The sequence below is a fragment of the Cyrtonyx montezumae genome, unplaced genomic scaffold, assembly GCF_038088225.1.
Source record: "Cyrtonyx montezumae isolate F1298 unplaced genomic scaffold, pur_monq_1.0 scaffold_5, whole genome shotgun sequence".
NCBI lineage: Eukaryota > Metazoa > Chordata > Aves > Galliformes > Odontophoridae > Cyrtonyx > Cyrtonyx montezumae.
In genome coordinates this window covers 8,897,106-8,916,945 of record NW_027072056.1, presented here as the reverse complement: position 1 = coordinate 8,916,945, position 19,840 = coordinate 8,897,106, and the positions used below count along the sequence as shown (strand labels likewise).

The window sequence follows — 19,840 nt, the reverse complement described above, 5'->3', positions numbered from 1 at the left end:
CTGAAGGAATGCTGAAGTGCTATTTTATTTTGATATCTGTGAATATAATTACGCAACTCAGACTTCATTACCCTGAGAGCAAAATCTCTTTCATACTACAGAAACTGATCAACGTCTCTCCAAATCTCCCTAAACTCATCAGTTCTATGAATGTACAACCACCAAAGGAAAATGAAATAGTTCTCCTGAGTGGATTAACATCAGGAAATCTTCAGGCTGATTATGAAGTTCCCCAGGTAGGAATCAAATGATTCTTTAGGAGCATATTACAGCTGAGAAAGAAGGAATTTGGAAACTGGAAGAAAGGAAACTGAAATCACAGACTGCACACCTGTTTAAAAGCCAAGTGGGAGTTCACAAAAAACAAATCTGACTACAAGAAGTTATGCATATGAAAGGGGAAGACAAAGATAAAAGTGATTCCTCTATTTCTTGTAAATCCTGTGGATGCCTGGGTTGCAGCTGATAATGCTGCAAGACATTAACAGCTGATATGTCAGGGAAGGAAGACAAAAAGATGCAATACTTTCTGTACACGTAGCTGCATCAGGGCACAACTCCTACAGCTTCCTGTTCAAGTGAGGTCTTTCTACTTCCCACTTTTGTTCCCAATCCATCTTGTCCCACACACTCACTTCAGAAAAGAGCTGACAATAGCACTTGAAGATCCTGGAGGCTACTACCCTGAGCCTGACTGATACAGTGGAAATAAGATACATTAACTGTACCAGAGCTCATTTAGCTTCTGTCAGTGTAAAAAATAATTAATGCATTAAAGTTTATCATTTAAAGGAGTTGAAAGCAAAGTTCTTATACTAACTCCTTTACTCTTGTTACTGCCAGTGGAACACTCCATATCACAGGCCAAAAATTCCTCCTGCTGGCACCATGAAGAAATGATAACATTTGTTTAAAGGCATTTCAACACACAAGTTCCAGAGGCTTAACTCCTTATTATAATAGGTTTTCCACTCCTCTCCATTTTTAACATGTGCTTCTTCTATGTTCATGTCTTCATGACAAATGAACCGTACTTCAATAGTTTAGGTAGGGTTCTGATCTCATTTGTCTGAGCATGAATTGGGAACAACTTTATTAAAACTGCAGAGATGTCCTAGAATATGCAGTTGTCTCAGCAAACTTTAAATAAGTACATATATGCAGCTTCATCCACAGAAAAAAAAATAAAAGACAAATTTATGTTAGTCCTAAAATGAGTACAGCTTTTGTACTGAGGTAGGGCAAGATTTATTAGCTAGATGAGCAAATGCTATACTGAGCCTTAGAGCAGTTATAGGGCTGTAATAATGGTGTGTCAGGTGGCCAACTGTGACAGAGCTAAGAGCAAGACTGTCATTAAAATAAGAGGTTGATTGAAAACAAACTTGGAATCTTCAACAAAATAAGGGCAGTCCTGTGATACAGCTGGGTTCTGTACTAGAACGCTTGTGTAACAGAAGATGTTGATATTTGTATATATATATAACTGCACACTGTTACAAACATCTAAACGACTAATTGTATTGCATCTTCACAAGAAAGCATTCCTGAGATTTTTCTAGTGGAAGGCTTAAAATAAGTTCTGTTTTTTAATTAAATAACTCTTGAGTTCTTTTTCCCTCTAGTGTCCTTGGCAAGCAGATGTCTGCCTGGTTCAGCGTGCAAGGGGAGACAGGAAGAACAGTGCAAGCTGCATCGTCTTTGAAATAAACAAGTTTCTGATTGGGCTTGAGCTTGTTCAGGAGAGACAGCTGCAGATAGAAGCTCATGTCTCAAAGCCTGAGGACGACACAAACTGCTCAGTGTCCTCAATAGAAGAAGATTTCCTCACAGCATCTGAGCATCTCGAGGAGGAAAACGAGGCTGATGAATATAAAACTGGTAAAAGCAGTGAGACAGCATAATTTCACTATTGTTCATATAGCAGAGCAACCATGGCAATTGTTATAGAAATTGCACTTGATGTTGATTTATGCATATATTTACTTGTAATTTAGAAAAAGGATAGCCATTCATACTTTAAATTGTTGTTCAGACTGAAGGATACTTGTTTGTATAGCAGTTTCACAGAGCGGTAGCGTATTAACGTTATGCAGCTATTTTTGTTTTAAAGATGCAGAGCACTCTGCAGTGGCTAACATCCTACTTTTCTTTCAGTAGCCCATGAAAAAGTAAGCATTTCAGAAGCATCTTCTGATGTCAAAAAAAGTAAAGGAAAAGGATTTGAAAGTTTCCAATACAGAAAAGCCAGGTTGCCATTAATTCTTGAAGCAAATTGCGTTAATAAAGATAACACGGCTAGCAGAACCTCTGAAGGTGCAAATGTTGTGGCTGAAGATGGCATCTCACAACCTGAAGATAAGCCAGACCAGGAAATCCAGTGTCAAAAGGAATTAGTGAGAAGAGCTACTTCACCCCTCAGTACTGAGGATTTGACTAACAATGCTGAGAATACCTACTCAGTGAATGCGTTAGAAGATGAGTCTTTAACGAAAATGGCTAAAGAGGAGCTGGGGCCCCTTAACGACTCCACAGCAAAGCCCAGCAGTAAGGCAGAGGTAGAAGATTGTGCAGGTGTTAGGAAGTGTGACTCTCCCTTGCAAAACGAGCAAGCAGCTACAGGTCAGTATGCTACAAATTTAGCAGAATCTGTTCTGCAAGATGCATTCATTAGACTATCACAGTCTCAACCCGCTTTCAGTGAGGAAGCTGCAGTCAGCATCTCTGTAGGAAGCTCCTGCAAGGCAAAAGATGCGTCTGCTTCTCGATCATGGAATGAACTTCCAAAGATTGTCATAGTGCAAAGTCCAGACAGCAGTGAGAACGTGCCAGACTGGCCAGGATCCGCCTTTCCAAACCTTTGCCACTGGACTGAATCAGAAAGTTCTGAAGTGTCAGATTACTTCGAAGACCATTCAAATGGACACAGCCAGAGTGCGCTGGAGATGGCTCTGGCTTGTGCAGCAACTGTCATTGGAACCATTTCAAGTCCCCAGACTACAGAAAAATTCAGAAGAGATCAAGATGCCACAGTTTCTAAAACTCAAACAGTTGATAACCAAGAGTTACCCACAGAATCTTCACAGCTACTTGAAGACTGTGCTAGCACAGAATATTCATTTCCATCTGCACTGTGTGGCATGACTCAAGTAGCGAGTGCTGTAGCAGTATGTGGTCTGGGAGAAACAAAGGAAGAGAAGTACCCTGCAACTTCGAGTGGGCTGCTGTCTGCAGCTCAAACTTCCGCAGCCATTACTCTTCACTGTAGCATAGCTATAGGAAGCAGCATGGAGAAACTGAACGATAGCATTGCAGAGGCCCTTCTCAAAGAGGCATCAATAATTTTGACAAAACCCAATACATACAGAAATGTAGGGCATTTTATGGAATCCATAAATGGAAGAATCATTGAAACAGCAGCAAGGCCACGGATTCCACACTCCAATGAAGTAATTAGAGATGAACTAGCACAAAATTTATCCAATATTATTTTACGACATTCTATTGAAGAGGTCAGGAAGAAGAGAGACCTACAGCCACATTCAGAAAACAGCTCAAATACACAAGACATTTTCATGGAGACCGCAAATGAGTTGCTTTTTAACGTTATATATTTCACTTTCAAGAAGATGAATGACATAAGACAAGTTGAAGAATGTTCTCCTCTCTTTTCAGAAGGCCCTAAAAGCAAGAAAGGAGCAAGAGCAGAAGGATGGCCAACACAGGCAACAGTGTGTGAAACATCACACAGACCCCTTGATCACTCTGCTATTAAGGCATTTGGTACATCCTACAGTGCTAGCAAAGATCTGGAAAATGGCATCAACACTAAGAAAATTAACACGAGAGATGTAAATAGCAATGAAAGCGCCGCAGTGAGTTCAGAGCTAACAAGCAGTGCCACAGGACACAATGCATTTGTTGCAAAAACATCTCCCAAGAGAAGATACCTGAAAAGAACAACACGAGACTGCTACAAATCCTCAAATCAGAGTAACAGTCAGAAGAAGAGAGACTACAGATCATTTTCAGACAGAGCAAGTACCTTTGTAAACAATGAATGCAGGCATGGCGTTCAAGAACAACTGTCTTCCAGTGTTGCCATGAATGCAGAAAACCAGACCAAACATAAGTGTGATGCTGCACTTAGTGATGAAGTCCAAGTTAGCTTGTCTTTGTTAGGAAACCATGTCTTGCTTCCTTCGCAGCCTGTGCTACAGGTAAAAAATTCAAGAGACAAATACTGTATAACAGATTTTGCAGAAGAATTGGCAGAAACAGTGGTCTCCATGGCAACAGAAATAGCTGCCATTTGTCTTGAAAATTCTAATGGAAAGCAGCCCTGGTTCTGTGCATGGAAGAGAGGCAATGAATATCTGGTGACCCAGAGTATATCATGCAGAACTATGAAAAGGAAAAAGGAAACCCATGCTAATGGTTCAGTTGTTCGGAAGCATAGGGCACCTCGACTTAGCGAGATCAAAAGAAAGACAGATGAGCATCCTGAGCTAAAGGAAAGGTTGATGAATCGAGTAGTAGATGAATCTATAAACCTTGAAGACACACCAGATTCTGTCAATATCTTTGCAAATGAAGTGGCTGCCAAGATCATGAACCTCACTGAACTCTCCGTGGTTGACAGCATCTGGCAAGGCCCAAACCATCCCAGGAACAGGCTGCACTGTGACAGATGGAGCCGAGCAAAGGCCTCAAGCTGTGAGAGCATCCCGGAGGAGGACACGGATTCCAAAACCTCTGTCAACACCCTAGGCCTAATGAATGCCTTAGGTCAGTCTGTGAGCCAGACAAGTTCTGTCTCAAAGCAGTCTAGTTGTGAAAGCATTACAGATGAATTTTCAAGATTTATGGTGAACCAAATGGAAAATGAAGGAAGAGGCTTTGATTTATTACTAGATTATTATGCAGGAAAAAATGCAAACAACATCTTGACTTCTGCTTTGCAACAGGTTGCTAAGAAAAATGGTCATCTTAATGTACGACCAAGTTGCCCATCCAAACAGTCCAGCACAGAAAGTATAACAGAAGAATTTTACAGGTATATGCTAAAAGAAATAGAAAAGGAGAGCAGAGATAATGCGTCTTCCCCTCATAATTCAAAGGACTGGTGCAGTAGTTTGCTATCACCATCTCTTCGATCACCTTTTTGCTTTAGACAGTCCTCAGTGCCTGATGGCAGATCATCAGGTTCTAGACTAACAGTTAACATCCCAGTCAAGGCAAATTCATTAGATGGATTTGCTCATCATCACCAGGATTCCTTAAGTGTACAGCCAGTCAGTACTGTGGCTTCATCAGGTCTCTGCAAGTCTGACTCATGCCTGTACCAAAGATGCAAGACTGACCAGATAACAGATATGTTAATTCATGAGACATGGGCAAGTTCTATTGAATCTCTAATGCGCAAGAACAAAATCATAACAGATGAGGCAGAGGTTGCAGATGTAGATCATTTTCACAGTGATTCCCCACCACGTGTGCAACAGTATGCAAACAAACTGGCTGCAAATATTGTTGAAAGTGGTAAAAATTTAATTGTCGTCCAGCAGGATGCCTTTGATTCTTTAAGCCAAGAACACATGCTGGAAAGCAAACATACCCAAGGCACAACTCAGATTCAAGCAGAACCCAAAAGGGACAGAATAAATCTGGATGAGCAGAAAGAGTGCATGAAGAACCCTGAACACCTCCCTGCAGGTCAGCACAGGGAAGTGCCTTTAATTCAGATAGAAACTGATCAACGAGACGAGTCGGATAAAGACTCTGAGTCCTTAACTCTACGTGAGCTTTCTGAAGAGGAGCATCAAGGCAAGGAAAAGCCTCCAGAAGCTTATGCTGGGAAGCACATGGTTTCCAGTACCCTACTGAATAGGTAGGTGACAAAGCAACACATCAGAATGTTGCTTTGGTGTTTAATTTCCCAGTGAAAATTATTTTGGTGATGGGTGAAGATAAGGGGAGAAGTAAACAGGATAAAATCTCACTGCAGGTTTCAAATTACTTAAAACCACCAAATGACATCGCACTATCATTTGTGGAGCAAATGTACATTGAATGTGACTGTATTATGGTTCTGAGACTCAAAACTAATACTGTATTAATGAGTGGGCTTCCCCTTACAGATACCTAAATCTTCTATAAATCAGGTCAGGAGAGAGAGATAAAGCTTGAACTTTCAGTAAGCATTTGCTGATATCTCAATTAAAGAAATAGTTCAAAATTAGGACAAGCGTGAAGCAGAAGGTAACAGAATGTGAAGTTCTTCCCTGTGCTTAATGTAGCTATGTTTTGTGTTTCTGGAAATGCAGCCAGACTTCAGAGAGCTTGAAAGTCAGCTTTGTGCTCACAGTATGGAAGAACAATAAAAACTCTTTAGCATAAGGAAAAAAAAATTAAAAGCACCCTTCAACTACTGTAAGACATCCCTAGGTAGTATTCAAACAGAAAATAATAAAATCTCATTTCAGGGGGTTCATACTGCAGCCTACCACCCTCGTACTACAGCTGCACTCCTTCTGTTGAAGCATTTGCATCTTGGGTTAAAGCAGAGGTCACAGTGCAAGTACAGAAAATTGCTGTGGATATTGTGAGGTTAAGAACAAGGCAGTCTCTCAAGGCATTGCCTATTATATTTATTACTTAAATGGTATCTAAGCTGCCAATTGCTTGGAGCTTTGCAGCACCCCCTTATCTCAGAGAGCTAGAAAGATGCCAGTGTTCAAAACCATTTTGACAGAACTCTGCTTGAAGTGAGAAATCTCATACTTCCCTGTCTGTGGTAGCAATTAGGTGGATAATTACAATAGTCTAAATTCTTTCATACTGACTCTCACCCACTCATCTTCCTCTTCCTTCAAGCACAACCTGCTTTTAAGATACTTTTAGAAATCTGTCTATTTGAATCTGTTTGAAGATGGAGTTATTTCCTGCACAGTTTATGAGCCATTTACTAACATGCCCCCACAAAGGGCTTACTCCCACAAAAGCCTCACGTGTTTTGGACCAAGTATCGTATGCTACCTGCCCTGTGTTAAATTGCCTCTAGGTAACACCTCACTGCTTCGCTGCTCATGATGATGAGTTCTGTGTCCAAGAGGTCATGGATGGCAGGTTATGTTATCTGACAGATGATGGCAGCTCAGTAGATCATAGACCCTCAGGCAAATACATCCTCCCTCTCTCTGCCCAGGAGGCTGCTTCTCCCCTACTAACATCCAACATAAGTGCAGCAACTTCTCAGTTGCCCCCAGAGCAAGAGCACAGCAAAAGCAGATACTCACAATGAACCTATCTCACTGTATTCTTAGTCAAGTTAGTTACTTGCAATGCACCGTTTGGGTTGATCTCTTAACTGATGAGAAAATGATTGTCCACATGTACAGATAAAAGCCTGGAGAAATTGTCATTTTTAAGAGGGATACTCCAGAGCTGTTATTACATAACAAGTTCTATTACAGAATTGCGAATGCAAACCTATAAATGTAACAAAACCGCAGTTTTGCTTCAGCTATTACTCTGCTGCAGCAGTAATTGATTCATGTTTTATGTTCCAAAGACAGAGTGCTTCTTTTAATTATTAAATATTTTTCTGCCTGCTTAACGAAAGTCCCCTGATAAATCTCAATATCCAGTTCGCCTCTGAAAAGTTACCTTAAACGAAGAATAAAAACTACAGTTATGTGTATATATAATTTTATAGTTTTTTCATATAAATTTGTGCACATATTTAACAAGTGCATCAAGTATGTAGAATTAGAAGGCATTTTTTCCTGTTCTTCAAATTCAGTACTGGAAGATACTTTTCACCTTGTTTTGCTTTTTAGCTTCCTATAAATAGTCTGAATGTGGTAGGTCTTTTCTGTATTGCTTTAAAATAGCTGACTTTGAAATGTATTGAGTAAAAAAAAAAAAAAGAATGTTTCTTCCGTACTTAAATCAAAATGCATTTCAAGCAATTCAGAAAAAACACACAGAACAGAAATGGGAGACGTTTAGAAAGTAGCACTATCAGTGAAGATGTTACACAAAACACGGGTATTTTTCATGTAAGCTTGAGTGAGGGTTAAAACAAAAGTATCAGTTAAATGATCCAATCAGAGATCCTACAGAGCCTACATAAGATGAAATTGGATCCATCTAGATGCTATTATTTTACTCCTAAACTGGATAATATTGCCCCTCTATGTTCTATTACAACCTATACTTTTATGGTTTAATATAACAATTTTGAATTGTTACAGTACATTTCTACTTTTTCTGTACACCAGTAATTGGAGAAAAAATCTGAATATATTGATAAAAACCTGTTAATACAGAACTCAACACATGACTTCGATTGCTAAGAACTAAAGCTGGCATTAGAAGAGCAGGCAAGGATACCATGTTTCTGATTTTATCCTCAATTACACCTCCCCTAGCTGGAAAATATTCATATGAGCGTACATATAGCAAACCTAATTACAAGTAGAGGTCCAACAGAAAGAAAGGATCCCATTAAAGAAACAAAGCCTTGGCAACAACGCTGTCATTATGCTCTAGTGCTTGCCCCCCATATTTCAAACACTGATTGGCTGAAGTGCATTAAGACCTAAGCTGTAAACAGTTCTTTTGGTGCAATTTAAACCTATCTATCTCAGTACAAGGCTTACTTCGTTTAGTGTTGATTTATAGAACTCATAGGAGACCATTTTTAAAGAGCATTCCAGACCATGTGTTCAACTGGAGCTCATTTATGAACTGTAAATCTAGTCTCTTGCATCCATACAGTTTGTGCACCTTGGTTGACTTTATTAGAGGAGCATTGCCTGAAGATTGGCAGTACCAGTTTGTTTACCTGTATTACCATTATTCCTTGCCACCTTGCCAGCAAGAGCACTCAGAGCAAACCAGATGCTGAAATCATGGGAGAGACAAAAGCAGCTGAAGAATTTCCAACCCACCTCAGCAGCAGTGAGGAAAGCACTGGCAGCTGGTCCCAGCTAGCCAATGATGAAGACAATCCTGATGACACAAGTAGCTACTTACAACTCAGCGAACGATCTCTGAGGTACTAATATTGTCTCTTCTTAGCATGCATTATGCTTTAATCAACCAAACCTATGACTTTCGAATGTGTCAGAAATAAGGAGGGATAACATAAGATGTACTGAGAATACTGTAAAGAACAAAATGATGAAAAAGGAAGAAAAAAAAGCTATACCCTGATTTTAAACCAGATTTTTGTATTGGTTAGCAACTAGATTCAGACAATGAAAGCATGCTCTTGCTCAATCCTATGCAACCATCTCAGTCAGCCATCAAATACACTAATTGTTATGGCCTTTCCTTTGATTTGCTACCATTTCCACAGTGCTTATTGTGGCATCTGCTTAGCTGAGACTGCAGTACCCAGCAAGTATCTGTGCAGTTAGAGAACAGATAGCAACCTGATCTGCATAGACCAGCATGGGGAAACAGCTTAAAAAGGAGGGCTGAGCTTGCCCTGAATAGGCATGAATTCCAGTGCCACTGTTGCACCGTGCTACTCTGTGTTCCTGCTTAAGTCAGGATGTGTTTAAAGATGTTACATGTACTCCAAGGACTAGATGAAGTGATGTTAGTTTGACTTCAGCACTTCCATAACTTCAAATTGAGTCAAGGACTTTTCACATGATCTTAAATTAGATATTTAAATACTGTCAAGTAATTACATCTTTCTCATGGGCTTTAAGATGACAAGAAGAGAAGACAGAATGTTAATGAAGCAGGAAAAGAAAGCCTGCTAGAAAGCACTGTTGGCTAGCTGGAAAAGATACTGAAGCAAGCGTGTCTGTCAGTGTGGGTGAACATTCATCTCATTGTTGTATAAACCCTGTAACAAAATCAGGTTTGAGGGGGTTAATGCATTGTGCCATTCAGCTCTTTGTTGAAACAAGCTGTTACAGCAAATCTGAATGCATGGCATTCTAACACTGACTCAAATACCTGATGGAGGAAGGAACTGTCTGGTCAATCCCTCAGATGTGAGGAAAAACACTTAGTTGCTTTTCTAACATAGAAGAAGTGGCTCAGGCTTACTTAATACACAGACCACATTGGTGCTGTTTGACAGCAAAATCACAACCTGTTTTATCAGACTACATAAACATTCACCATCAAATTGATAGCAATTCTATAAAGCAAACAGATAACTGTTTTTCCCCAAATATTCTGTTGTAATACTTAAACTTTGTGAAGTAAAGAATACTTCAAGGTAGTAATGGTTGCAAGTAGCACTGGATTTAATTAAAATCTCAGTCTTTCAGAGTAGCCAGAACTCTAAGGGATCATCACTGTACCTGTAGCTTCCATCAGATCCCTGCTAGCATTTGGGATAGGTTGTAATGTACCAAAACTGACACTGCATGGAATCACCCAACAGGTAAGTAGTACAATGAGCAGCCTTGATGAGTGTCCACACACTCCCACTTCTTAGCATAACTCACAACATTCAGAGGCACCTGAACCTCTGAAGGTTTTTCCAGGACATCTCTGTACTTGGTAATCTTTTCATTTCAATGGCACGTGCAGACTGCTTTTGTGTTTAACTCCGAACGCTCATTGCATAAGCCATTCACAAGAAGATAGCCTACTATTCTTTCTTTTCAGATCACAGCATTACTTCGATACATGAACCTCCTAGAGCTACTTTAATAAAACCTCATCACCTTAAACATATTAGTGTGCTTCATTCTGAGAACCACTTGATGAGCACAGTTGTGTTTATAGAACATGGGACAGCCTCCTCACTTTACTTCATAAAGAAAAATAACGTATGGAAACATGTTCAGTCAAGCTTGGCACTAATACTTAAACTTTTGCTTTGTCAGCAATGGCAACAGCAGTACAACTAGCAGTCTTGGCATTATGGACCTGGAAATTTATCAGGAGAACATGCCACCTTCTCCTATGATTAAGTAAGTAGTCACTGAAGTGAGATTTTATGTTTAGTCTAATTTTAACTGCAAATCATTTACACAGCAAATCATTCACACCATCTAAAATGTGCCAAGCCCTGCTTTGCACCTGCTGCTTAGCTTACCATTAGTTGCAGAAAAGTACACTTGCTAGTGTCTGTGGAACGTGACAGCATTAGGCAGTGGAAGGCTGCAGGAAAGCCCACCCAAGCAGATCTCTCAAGAGAACATAAACCCACCAACTGTTCTACACAGAGGAGAGCTATCTGTCTTCTGAGTATCTATTTTACATTGTGTGATTTTTCTTCTCTGAATAACTTAAAGTATTGTCAAAGCTTTAATACAACAGCAATTAAGATCAAGCAAATAAGGATCAAGTAAACTCAAAGAAAAAATATTAGTAATTTTCCAAGAATATTTATGTCATAAGTATTCTTTCTGGGCATATTTCTCCCAAGGATGCAGTAAAATTCTCAAGAGATGTGCAAATATCTGCCTAAAGAATCTGTTACCCTGGAACATGGTATGACCAGCCAGCTGGTAAATGCTGTGATGCAGACAGGGCACAGGCACTGTAGAAGGACTGTATATCACACACTGAACACAGGAACTTCAACATGATTCATTACCAGAATATCCTACAACTAGCTATCTCACTTCGGAGAGGCTCTTTTCTGTAAGGAATCTGAATGCCTGTATTGCCACTGTATGCATTCTCTCTGAACTACTAATTCAGACACTAACCTTTTCAAAATTTTCTCATCTTAACAGTAGGCAGTGGCACTTCCTATATATGTTCTTAATGGTGAGGTGACCTCTCTCTCGGTCTCCCTTCTAAAAGGAGGGATAAATCCCTGATTCCTCATTAGCTTTCAGTGCTGTTTGCAGGTGTTAGCCAACAGGCTTGAGATCCTGGCAGAACAGATGTTATGGAACACAGCAGCACCGCTTGGAGCACTTTGTCATTACCCAAATCAAAGTCAAGAGTACAGAATACAACCACTACTCAAACAGAAGGCTGAAAGAAAATCCCGATGAGAATGACACTGTTAAGCAGCTATTATTCTGCGTCATGACAAAACATACAATGCATGCTGACATTTTATTCTTTCACAACTTGAAGTAAGCAATATATCTAATCTTGATCCTCTGAAGCCTCATAGAAGATTTTGACAGTCTGTAGCAGCAAGGGTAGTGCCCTTTCATGTGGGAGACAAAGCCTTACACTTGTGTTGTTTTCCTTGATTAAGGACAGGATGGGATAGTCTGGAAATGTCTAAGTGCCATCCCTCTAGTAGTGAGGGAACAACTGCTCTAACTATAACTTCAAACCTGAACTTATGGGTTACTACAACGTGTTTGGGCATTATACTCAGAAATGAAAACTGAAGCAGTGAAAACATACCTGCAGTTCATTTCCTGCAGCTTAACGAAAACAATGTAACATGAGAAGCAATAGTCTCTTGAGTTTTTCACAACATGAAGCAGAATTTGATTATTCAAATAGGTAATCTATTTTAAAAAAGCAGTAGCTGAAGTCATCAGTAGTTTGTGTTTAACTATGAAAAATACAGCTAGAAAGCAAAACATTTTAAAAGAGTCACCTAAGTAGCTGAAAAATGCAGACATGGCAAATTCAGTATTCTCCCACAGTTTATGAGACCTGCTGTGTCTTACCATGATACCATCTTCAAATAACATCAAAGAAAACACACAGATTCTGATAAAACGTAGTACACATCACAGCCAGTACAAGTCCTTCTCCACATTACAGGAAAAGCACCGCAAGTCCCTTGGCTTTCCTTGACTTACAGCTTAAGTTACTGTTACATTAACAGCATTTTGCTACATCACATAACACACACCATCCTGCCTAACTTTTTTCTTGCAGTTCTCTAGTTCTTATATTGGGGAAGAACTTTAACCATTGTGAAGTAATGTTATAGACTGTTCCTAACTATCACTAACAAGTTCTGTTGTTGTTTGTTTCTAAGTGACTTAGTAGAAGAAAAGGTTTTCCTTAAAGAACAGACAGATAATCCAGAGGGTAAGTTGAACCATTTGAATTACAACATACAATTTGAAGTTAAAAAATAAAAATAATTGCAAAATAACTGTTGAGATTGTTTTTCTAGAAAGTACTTCTGGGCTCTCAGTGGGAACAGCCAATTGTCAGAAAGAACTCCTGGTGATTAATTTTGATCTGGAGCCAGAATGCCCCAACGCAGAGCTACGAGCCACCCTACAGTGGATAGCAGCTTCTGAACTTGGAATCCCAACAATCTATTTTAAAAAATCTCAGGAAAACAGAATTGAAAAGGTAGTTTTTCACAGAATTGGATACACTGCTGTTTCATTTTAACCACAGTAGCAACGTTCCACTCACAAAGAAGTAAAATAGCCCCTGACAGGCTCACGGTGAGAGCAGGTAAAAGATTCATGGGTAGACCAACAATCACATACAGAAAAAAAGAGTCAAACTCACCCAACTGGCAAAGGGATCTCTAGCACTCCTCAGCAGGAAGCAGCATAGGTCCAAGAGATGTTCTCCCTTCAGTGACTAGCCCTTATGTGACCCCAGGATGGCTCCCTCCTGAGTCCACCCCTGCTGATCACATAGGGAGCACAGGTGCAAACAACTTGCCTGTGTTCCCTGGGCCAGCCACAGCCCTTTACCAGGTGCTGTGTCACCAGATCAAGCCGTGACCTAGCAGTTCCTCTGCATGCAGTTACAATTTATTAAAGTTACTGAGCTTAGAAGCTGATGTGAAGCCTTCATTACAGCAAGAAATACTACTGCTTGTTACAGAAAGAGGAGAGGGTTAAATACATCAGCATATAAGGTTCATAAAACTATAGAGTCATAGAATGGGTTGAATTGGAAGGGACCCTATAGTACATTCAGTTTCAGCTCTCCCTGCCATGGGCTGGCAGCCACCCATCAGCTCAGGCTGCCCAGGGACCCATCCAACCTGGCTTTGAGCACCTTCAGGGAGGTGGCATCCACAGCTTTGGGCAGCCTATCCCAGGGCTTACCACACTCTGAGTATAAGATTTCTTCCTAATGTCTGATCAGTGTTTACCTTCTTTTAGTTTAAAACCATCCTTGTCCTACACTCCCTGATAGAGTCTCCTCCCATCTCTCCCATTCCTCCCCATCTTTCCATGGTTGCATCTGAAGGATTCCAGACAGTTTATATGGAGTTTAAACATGCATCTATAACAAAACAAAAACCAAAACAAAACAACAACAAAAAAATACCACTTGATTGCAGACATCACATACACTGAGTTCTGCTATTCGGAGCCTTCAAGCAACAAGAAACAACTGTAACTTAATACAAGAAATACAGACTATTTCTATTTCTGAATAATTAATGCTCACTGAAGACACCATGAAATGTCATCTTCAGCACTTCAGGAATGACCAAAATTGCCCCTTCTCCAAGTTCAGCAAGATAGTTCAAGCCATAAGACTTACAAAAAGTGTCACAGTATAGAAAACAATTATTGAAAAGGGTATTATAAATCAGTATTTTCATCTTTTAAAGTAATGTCTATGAGAAGATCATTTTGAGTAGCAAGAGATATTGTTTGATTTTCTTGAGTACTTGCGTTTGGCAATCATAAACATAATTTAAAATGCATTCAGCGGCAGCCATCCAAATTGCATCTAATTAAAGAAACAGCTGTCAGCTTTACCCATGTGCTTTGGTGAACAGTTAATTCAATTGCAGAAATACACTAGAGAATAATGAAGCACATTCTGCCTACAACAGCGCTCTTGGAAATAACCGTGCCTATTAAATATTGTTAAAATACATATTAAAAGTTTAGGCTTCGGGATGTAAATAGCAAACAGCTACACTAACTGGAGACAATATTTTCTTGGGTGGCTTAAATGAAGAAGTTATGAGCCAATTAGGTACTGATTGTGAAATTCAAGGAAATGAAAAGCTTTGATTCGCATTTATACACTAGAAGAAAAACCAGACCAGATGTATGACTCTGTAAAGCCTATTATTAAGTACAAAGTGGACAAAATTCAGAATTCTTTACAGCTGCTTAAGAATATATATTTAACTTGGTTTAGAGGCAAAGGAAAAAGAAAGCAAAAAAATGCAAATGCATATCCTGCATTTGTGGTGATTCAGCCACATCTATAACAAAATATTTCATGTGACAGAAGCTTACCCAGAAATCCCTCTCACCAGTAATGCATGAATATTTTAAATACTGTGGGATGGATATGTGAAAATGCAGAAACTTAAATATAACCCAAAATACAGCTAATGTAATGAAGGATTTTTTTTTTCTCTATATAAAATGGATAGTCACAATTTCATTTTGGCAGTGAGATGTCAATAACAAGGAAATTTGCAATTCTATAGCAAGCTTACTTTCACTGTTCTCCGTGTAATTGTGAAAAAATAGGAAATAATTGATGAGAAGAGCTAATTGAGAGAACATCGTGAAGTCTGATCGGCCTCTGAGGAGCTCTGGAATTTCAGAAATGAAGTTCTCAGCGTGTTATAAAGAGCCCTTATGTTACTGTGCACCCACCCTGCAATACAGCAGTGCTTATAAAGGATCACCTCACAGCAGTTTGCATGTGTTTGTTTAACACCTCAACAAAATGTTAGCCAAATGCTAAGTGATGGTGTTGCATTCTTTATTGTTGTTTTTTTTTTCTCCTCAATTTAGTTTTTAGACGTTGTTCAACTAGTTCAACGGAAGTCCTGGAAAGTGGGTGACATCTTTCATGCTGTGGTGCAGTACTGCAAGCTCAGTGAGGAGAGCAAAGAGATGACACCAAGCCTGTTCGATTGGCTCCTTGAATTGGGTTAGGAATGTTCACCTGTTCCATTTCTTTGTTTCAATCCAGTTTAAGTAAGCAGCGGGTTGTGTGACACTCTGATTTTCAGAATCGCCAAATAAAGTGAGCTAAGACATAAACTACAGAAGCAGCACACGTCTGTTCCACAACTGCGCTGAGCAGAGTTGAAACCAAGGTGTATTTTATCCTTCTGTATCCCGAGGGACTCTTGACGTTTTGTGCTATAGGATGTACTGTGCTAGAAAAGGGTGGATTTTTCATCAATTCGATTAAATCAAACAGCTGAAAGAGGATGGCATACTAACATTCAGTTTTAAAACAATACTAATGTTTGTACAGTTTCAACTTTTAGAACCTGAGTGTGTTCCAAGATACATAGAGAAAACCATGCCCTCCAATAAGGAAAACATTTTAAAAGAAGTCTCCACAGTCTTCTGGGAGGTAAAAACTTGTGACCACATCAGATCCTTGAAGTCAAACAACACAACAAAAAGCTGCTGAAAACACATTTCAATTTCTTCCTACGTGATCTTTTCAGCCCTATAGCTGGTCCCCATTCCCATCTTCTCAAGGAAATTCAAATTCAGACTCTCAATTATTACCCTTAAAAAACCTCCTTTCTTTGCACTCGCAGGCAGTGCATTTCAGTACAGCTGTGCTTGGTACAAGTACAGCTCAGCGAGTCAGGGTAGTGAGTTTCTAAAGCCCTGTCCCCACCAGGTGATCTCGGGCAAGTCAGTTCACCTCTGTGCCTCACTGTCCCTGTCCAGGGTAAGAGGGAGGGAGTGATGATACAGAATGTGTTACACGAAGTGTTCCTATTTAAAGCACTAGGTAACGTGCTATGCGTCAGTTAAAACAGTGAAAAGGAGTACTAAGTTTAATCAAGTAAATTGTTAATAAGGTGAAGAAGTACGCATCTGAAAAGAATGCTGTCTTGACATAAAAATCTTAATTTTTGTAATTTTCAGGAAGTCAAAACAATTATTACAATTTCAGGACATCCTTGTTCATTTTGGATATGTGTTGGACTATGAATGATAGTCCACATTATGATAACATTTATATAACTGATATCTTGTGGTGTCTTCTTGCTGAGATGATGTTAGGCACCACGCACTCAGTGTTATTCTCTTGACTCTGCCAAAGAGATTGGTTTTGAATTTAAAAGTAAACATAACTTATCGCATCAAAGCTCTTCTGTGATTTGTTTCTTTGAAAATCTTTATATTTTGCTTCTCCCTTCTTAAATAGCGTAATAGAAACACAGCCTGCCTTTCCAAATCAAATATTTAAGAGATATTTTATTTTCCATATAACAGTATATGCTTCTATAATATTTTTGGGGGTGGGGTGAAAAGAAGAAAACTATCCTTTTGCACTAAATATTTTTGAAGATTTTGAAGTAGTTTTAAGTAATTTATGAAAAAGAGCCATATTATTCTCTATTTTATCTTTAAAACCATTGCTAAATTTGCATGATTTCATCACGCATTTGTTAAGTACAGATCGTCAGTGAAACCTAATACAGAACATTAAATAACATGAGAACTTCTACATCTCTGCAATATATGGAATCAGTGGAGGTCTCTTTACTGCCAAGATAGAGGTCAGTTTGTTGCATCCACTTCAGCTAACTGCAGTTGCTGGGCCCACTCCTAGGAACTGCTGAACATCTGCAACTCATGCTAACACGGGTGGTAACGCTGAATGCTCAGCATTTCCGAGGCTGAAAGTTAGTAAAAAGCACTGGGCATTGTAAAGTGCTTTGATTGAGCTAACAAATGGGAAAGTGTATTTATTTTTAAGCCAAATACAGTTAGTTGTCAGTATGTAAGTTTTTGCTGTGGTAGAATAAATGTTTACTTATCCTACGAAGCACAACTATCATGACTGAGTTGTAAGTGTGATGCGGTTTTCTCTGTACAGTAGTTCTTAATGTTGCAGTTGGTTCGGAAATAAATTTATGTTCTAATATGTGTTGTCTTTGCCTTTCTAAAAATATTATTTGACCAATTAATACTGGCCTGTAATCCTTGTAACTTCTTACAGCAATCATTCTGAAGGAAAAATCTGACCCTTGGCCATAACTGAGCAAGTCAGAGCTATGGTTTTCCTCACGTTCTGCTATTCATTCACGATACAACATTTATTATCCAGTGCAAAGAATTAAGCCCAGAGTAACTGACATTCTCAGGACCTATTCTTGCTTACTCTGTCCTGTTTTCAATACCTGCAGAAGTAGGCAGGGCAGTGGAGGAAGCAGGCATTAAGGAGTTTCTATTTATCGGTTTGCACAGATACTTACTCTCCCATTGTCTATTGAAAAATTTTTCCTAATGCTAAACAGAAAAGGGAACCAACAGCTAACTAAGCTGAGTAAATCAGAACAGGATTTTTTCACAAATTAAACACTGACGTTTCCTTTAAGTCTTCTGTAAATTAATCATTTTATTGTTGTCTATGATAAAAATTGTCACCTTATTGTTGACATAATATCCTTTTAAATTCAGACCACTATTCTGGAGAGGCTGATTTAACCACTCTTCTAGTCCAGTTTCACAAAGAGATGCCTAACCCAAGCATAGGAATGTCACAGTAAATCCTTCATTCTGACTTTCAAAATGTCATTACAAAACTACAGCAGAACTCCACTTCGTTGAAATCAAGAGCCCACGTAAGTTACTTTATAAGTTTGAGGAAAAAAATACAACCAAGAAGGAAAGCACACACGGTAGCCAATGAAATATTTTTAGTTGATGCCAGCATCATTCCTAAGACTTCAGTATACATAAAGAAACTCAGGATGCCATCACTTTAATTTCTCTGACCCGTTCTGAAGGCACTGCCTTCTCTAGGAAAGTAGCTTGCAGCCATCAAGCGTTCAGCAGGACAGATGGTTATGTGAGGCAGGTGGACCATCAAAGTAATTATATACCATTTGTGGTGAAGACAACTCTGACTGTGGGGAACTGTGCCCTCCTCCCAGCTTCAGATGAAAATCAGACAGAAAATTGCAGCAAACTGCAAAATATAACCAGGTGGGATACATTTCCTGGGTGGTTAGTGAAAGCTTATGAAATGCAATCAATCCTGCAATAGGATCTGAAAAGAAAGTTCTCAAAATGCCACTTGTAAAGCCTGAGTGGGTATGACTGTTATTATCCTCACTTATTCAGAAAAGAGTTTGAATCCCAAGAGAGACAAATAGCACACACCAGGAGTCCCTACACTTCATACAAATACACTGAAATCCTTGTCCTTGTAAAGAATATGTTCTGTCCTGGGAAAAATTACCTGATAAATTTTTCCTTTCACAACAGTACTGCTGGAATAATTGAGAGGTTGAAAGAACAGAAACAGTAAAGCAAATCTGATTTCCACTGTGACAGCACACCTCATGAGTTTCCTGCAGTAATGCTGTTCTGTAACATTGCAGGGGTGAAGTTGCTGCATTTCAGGAAAATGCAGAAAATGTCACTCCACTCCAGTGGCCCTGTGATTACAGTGGTAGCACAGCATATGCAGAAGCCAAATGTTTTGATAACAACAAAAAGGTACCAGAGTGCACACGTGAAATTTTGGTTGTGGAAACAGCAGTAGAATTAAGGAAGTAGATCAAGCTGATTTCACAGACAAAGAACGGTTTCGGGATGATGAATCTGTAGAATACATTGCTAGTGTTTATAATTTATTAAATCTACAGATGAGTAAATCAAGGTGCAGAAAGCATTTGTATGATGGTGTACTAGAGTACTGTTTAAGTTTTTATGAGCCAGCACACTTCTCAGCAGTGCTGTGAATCCTATCAGATGTCAAAGCATTCCACATTTGAGCAAGGAACCTGGATAACTCAGTCTGAAAAGCACTTCTATTCACCCAGCAAGTCAAGAGAGAAACAGAAATAAAGCCCTGGTGGCCTCCCAGTCCAATGCTTAGATGTAAACCTCCAACTCAATTTTACAATTAGATGTAAACTCCCAACCCAATATCACAATTTTGTGATAAAAAATATGGCAAGAGCTGGAAGACAAATGCTACGATGAGTGTT

General features: G+C 39.2%; 1 protein-coding gene across 1 annotated transcript in view; it reads left to right on the top strand.

Moving 5' to 3' along the window:
- The window catches only part of SPHKAP (SPHK1 interactor, AKAP domain containing), a 52,053-nt gene extending 35,681 nt beyond the window's left edge, over window positions 1-16,372 (top strand). The window contains exons 6-13 of the mRNA XM_065748409.1: window positions 102-236; window positions 1,626-1,881; window positions 2,158-5,890; window positions 8,885-9,064; window positions 10,866-10,952; window positions 12,947-12,999; window positions 13,088-13,272; window positions 15,657-16,372. Coding sequence (XP_065604481.1) covers window positions 102-236; window positions 1,626-1,881; window positions 2,158-5,890; window positions 8,885-9,064; window positions 10,866-10,952; window positions 12,947-12,999; window positions 13,088-13,272; window positions 15,657-15,800 — 4,773 coding nt within the window. The 3' untranslated portion in view covers window positions 15,801-16,372. The remainder of the gene's footprint in view (window positions 1-101; window positions 237-1,625; window positions 1,882-2,157; window positions 5,891-8,884; window positions 9,065-10,865; window positions 10,953-12,946; window positions 13,000-13,087; window positions 13,273-15,656) is intronic.
- Window positions 16,373-19,840: the final 3,468 nt, after the last annotated feature.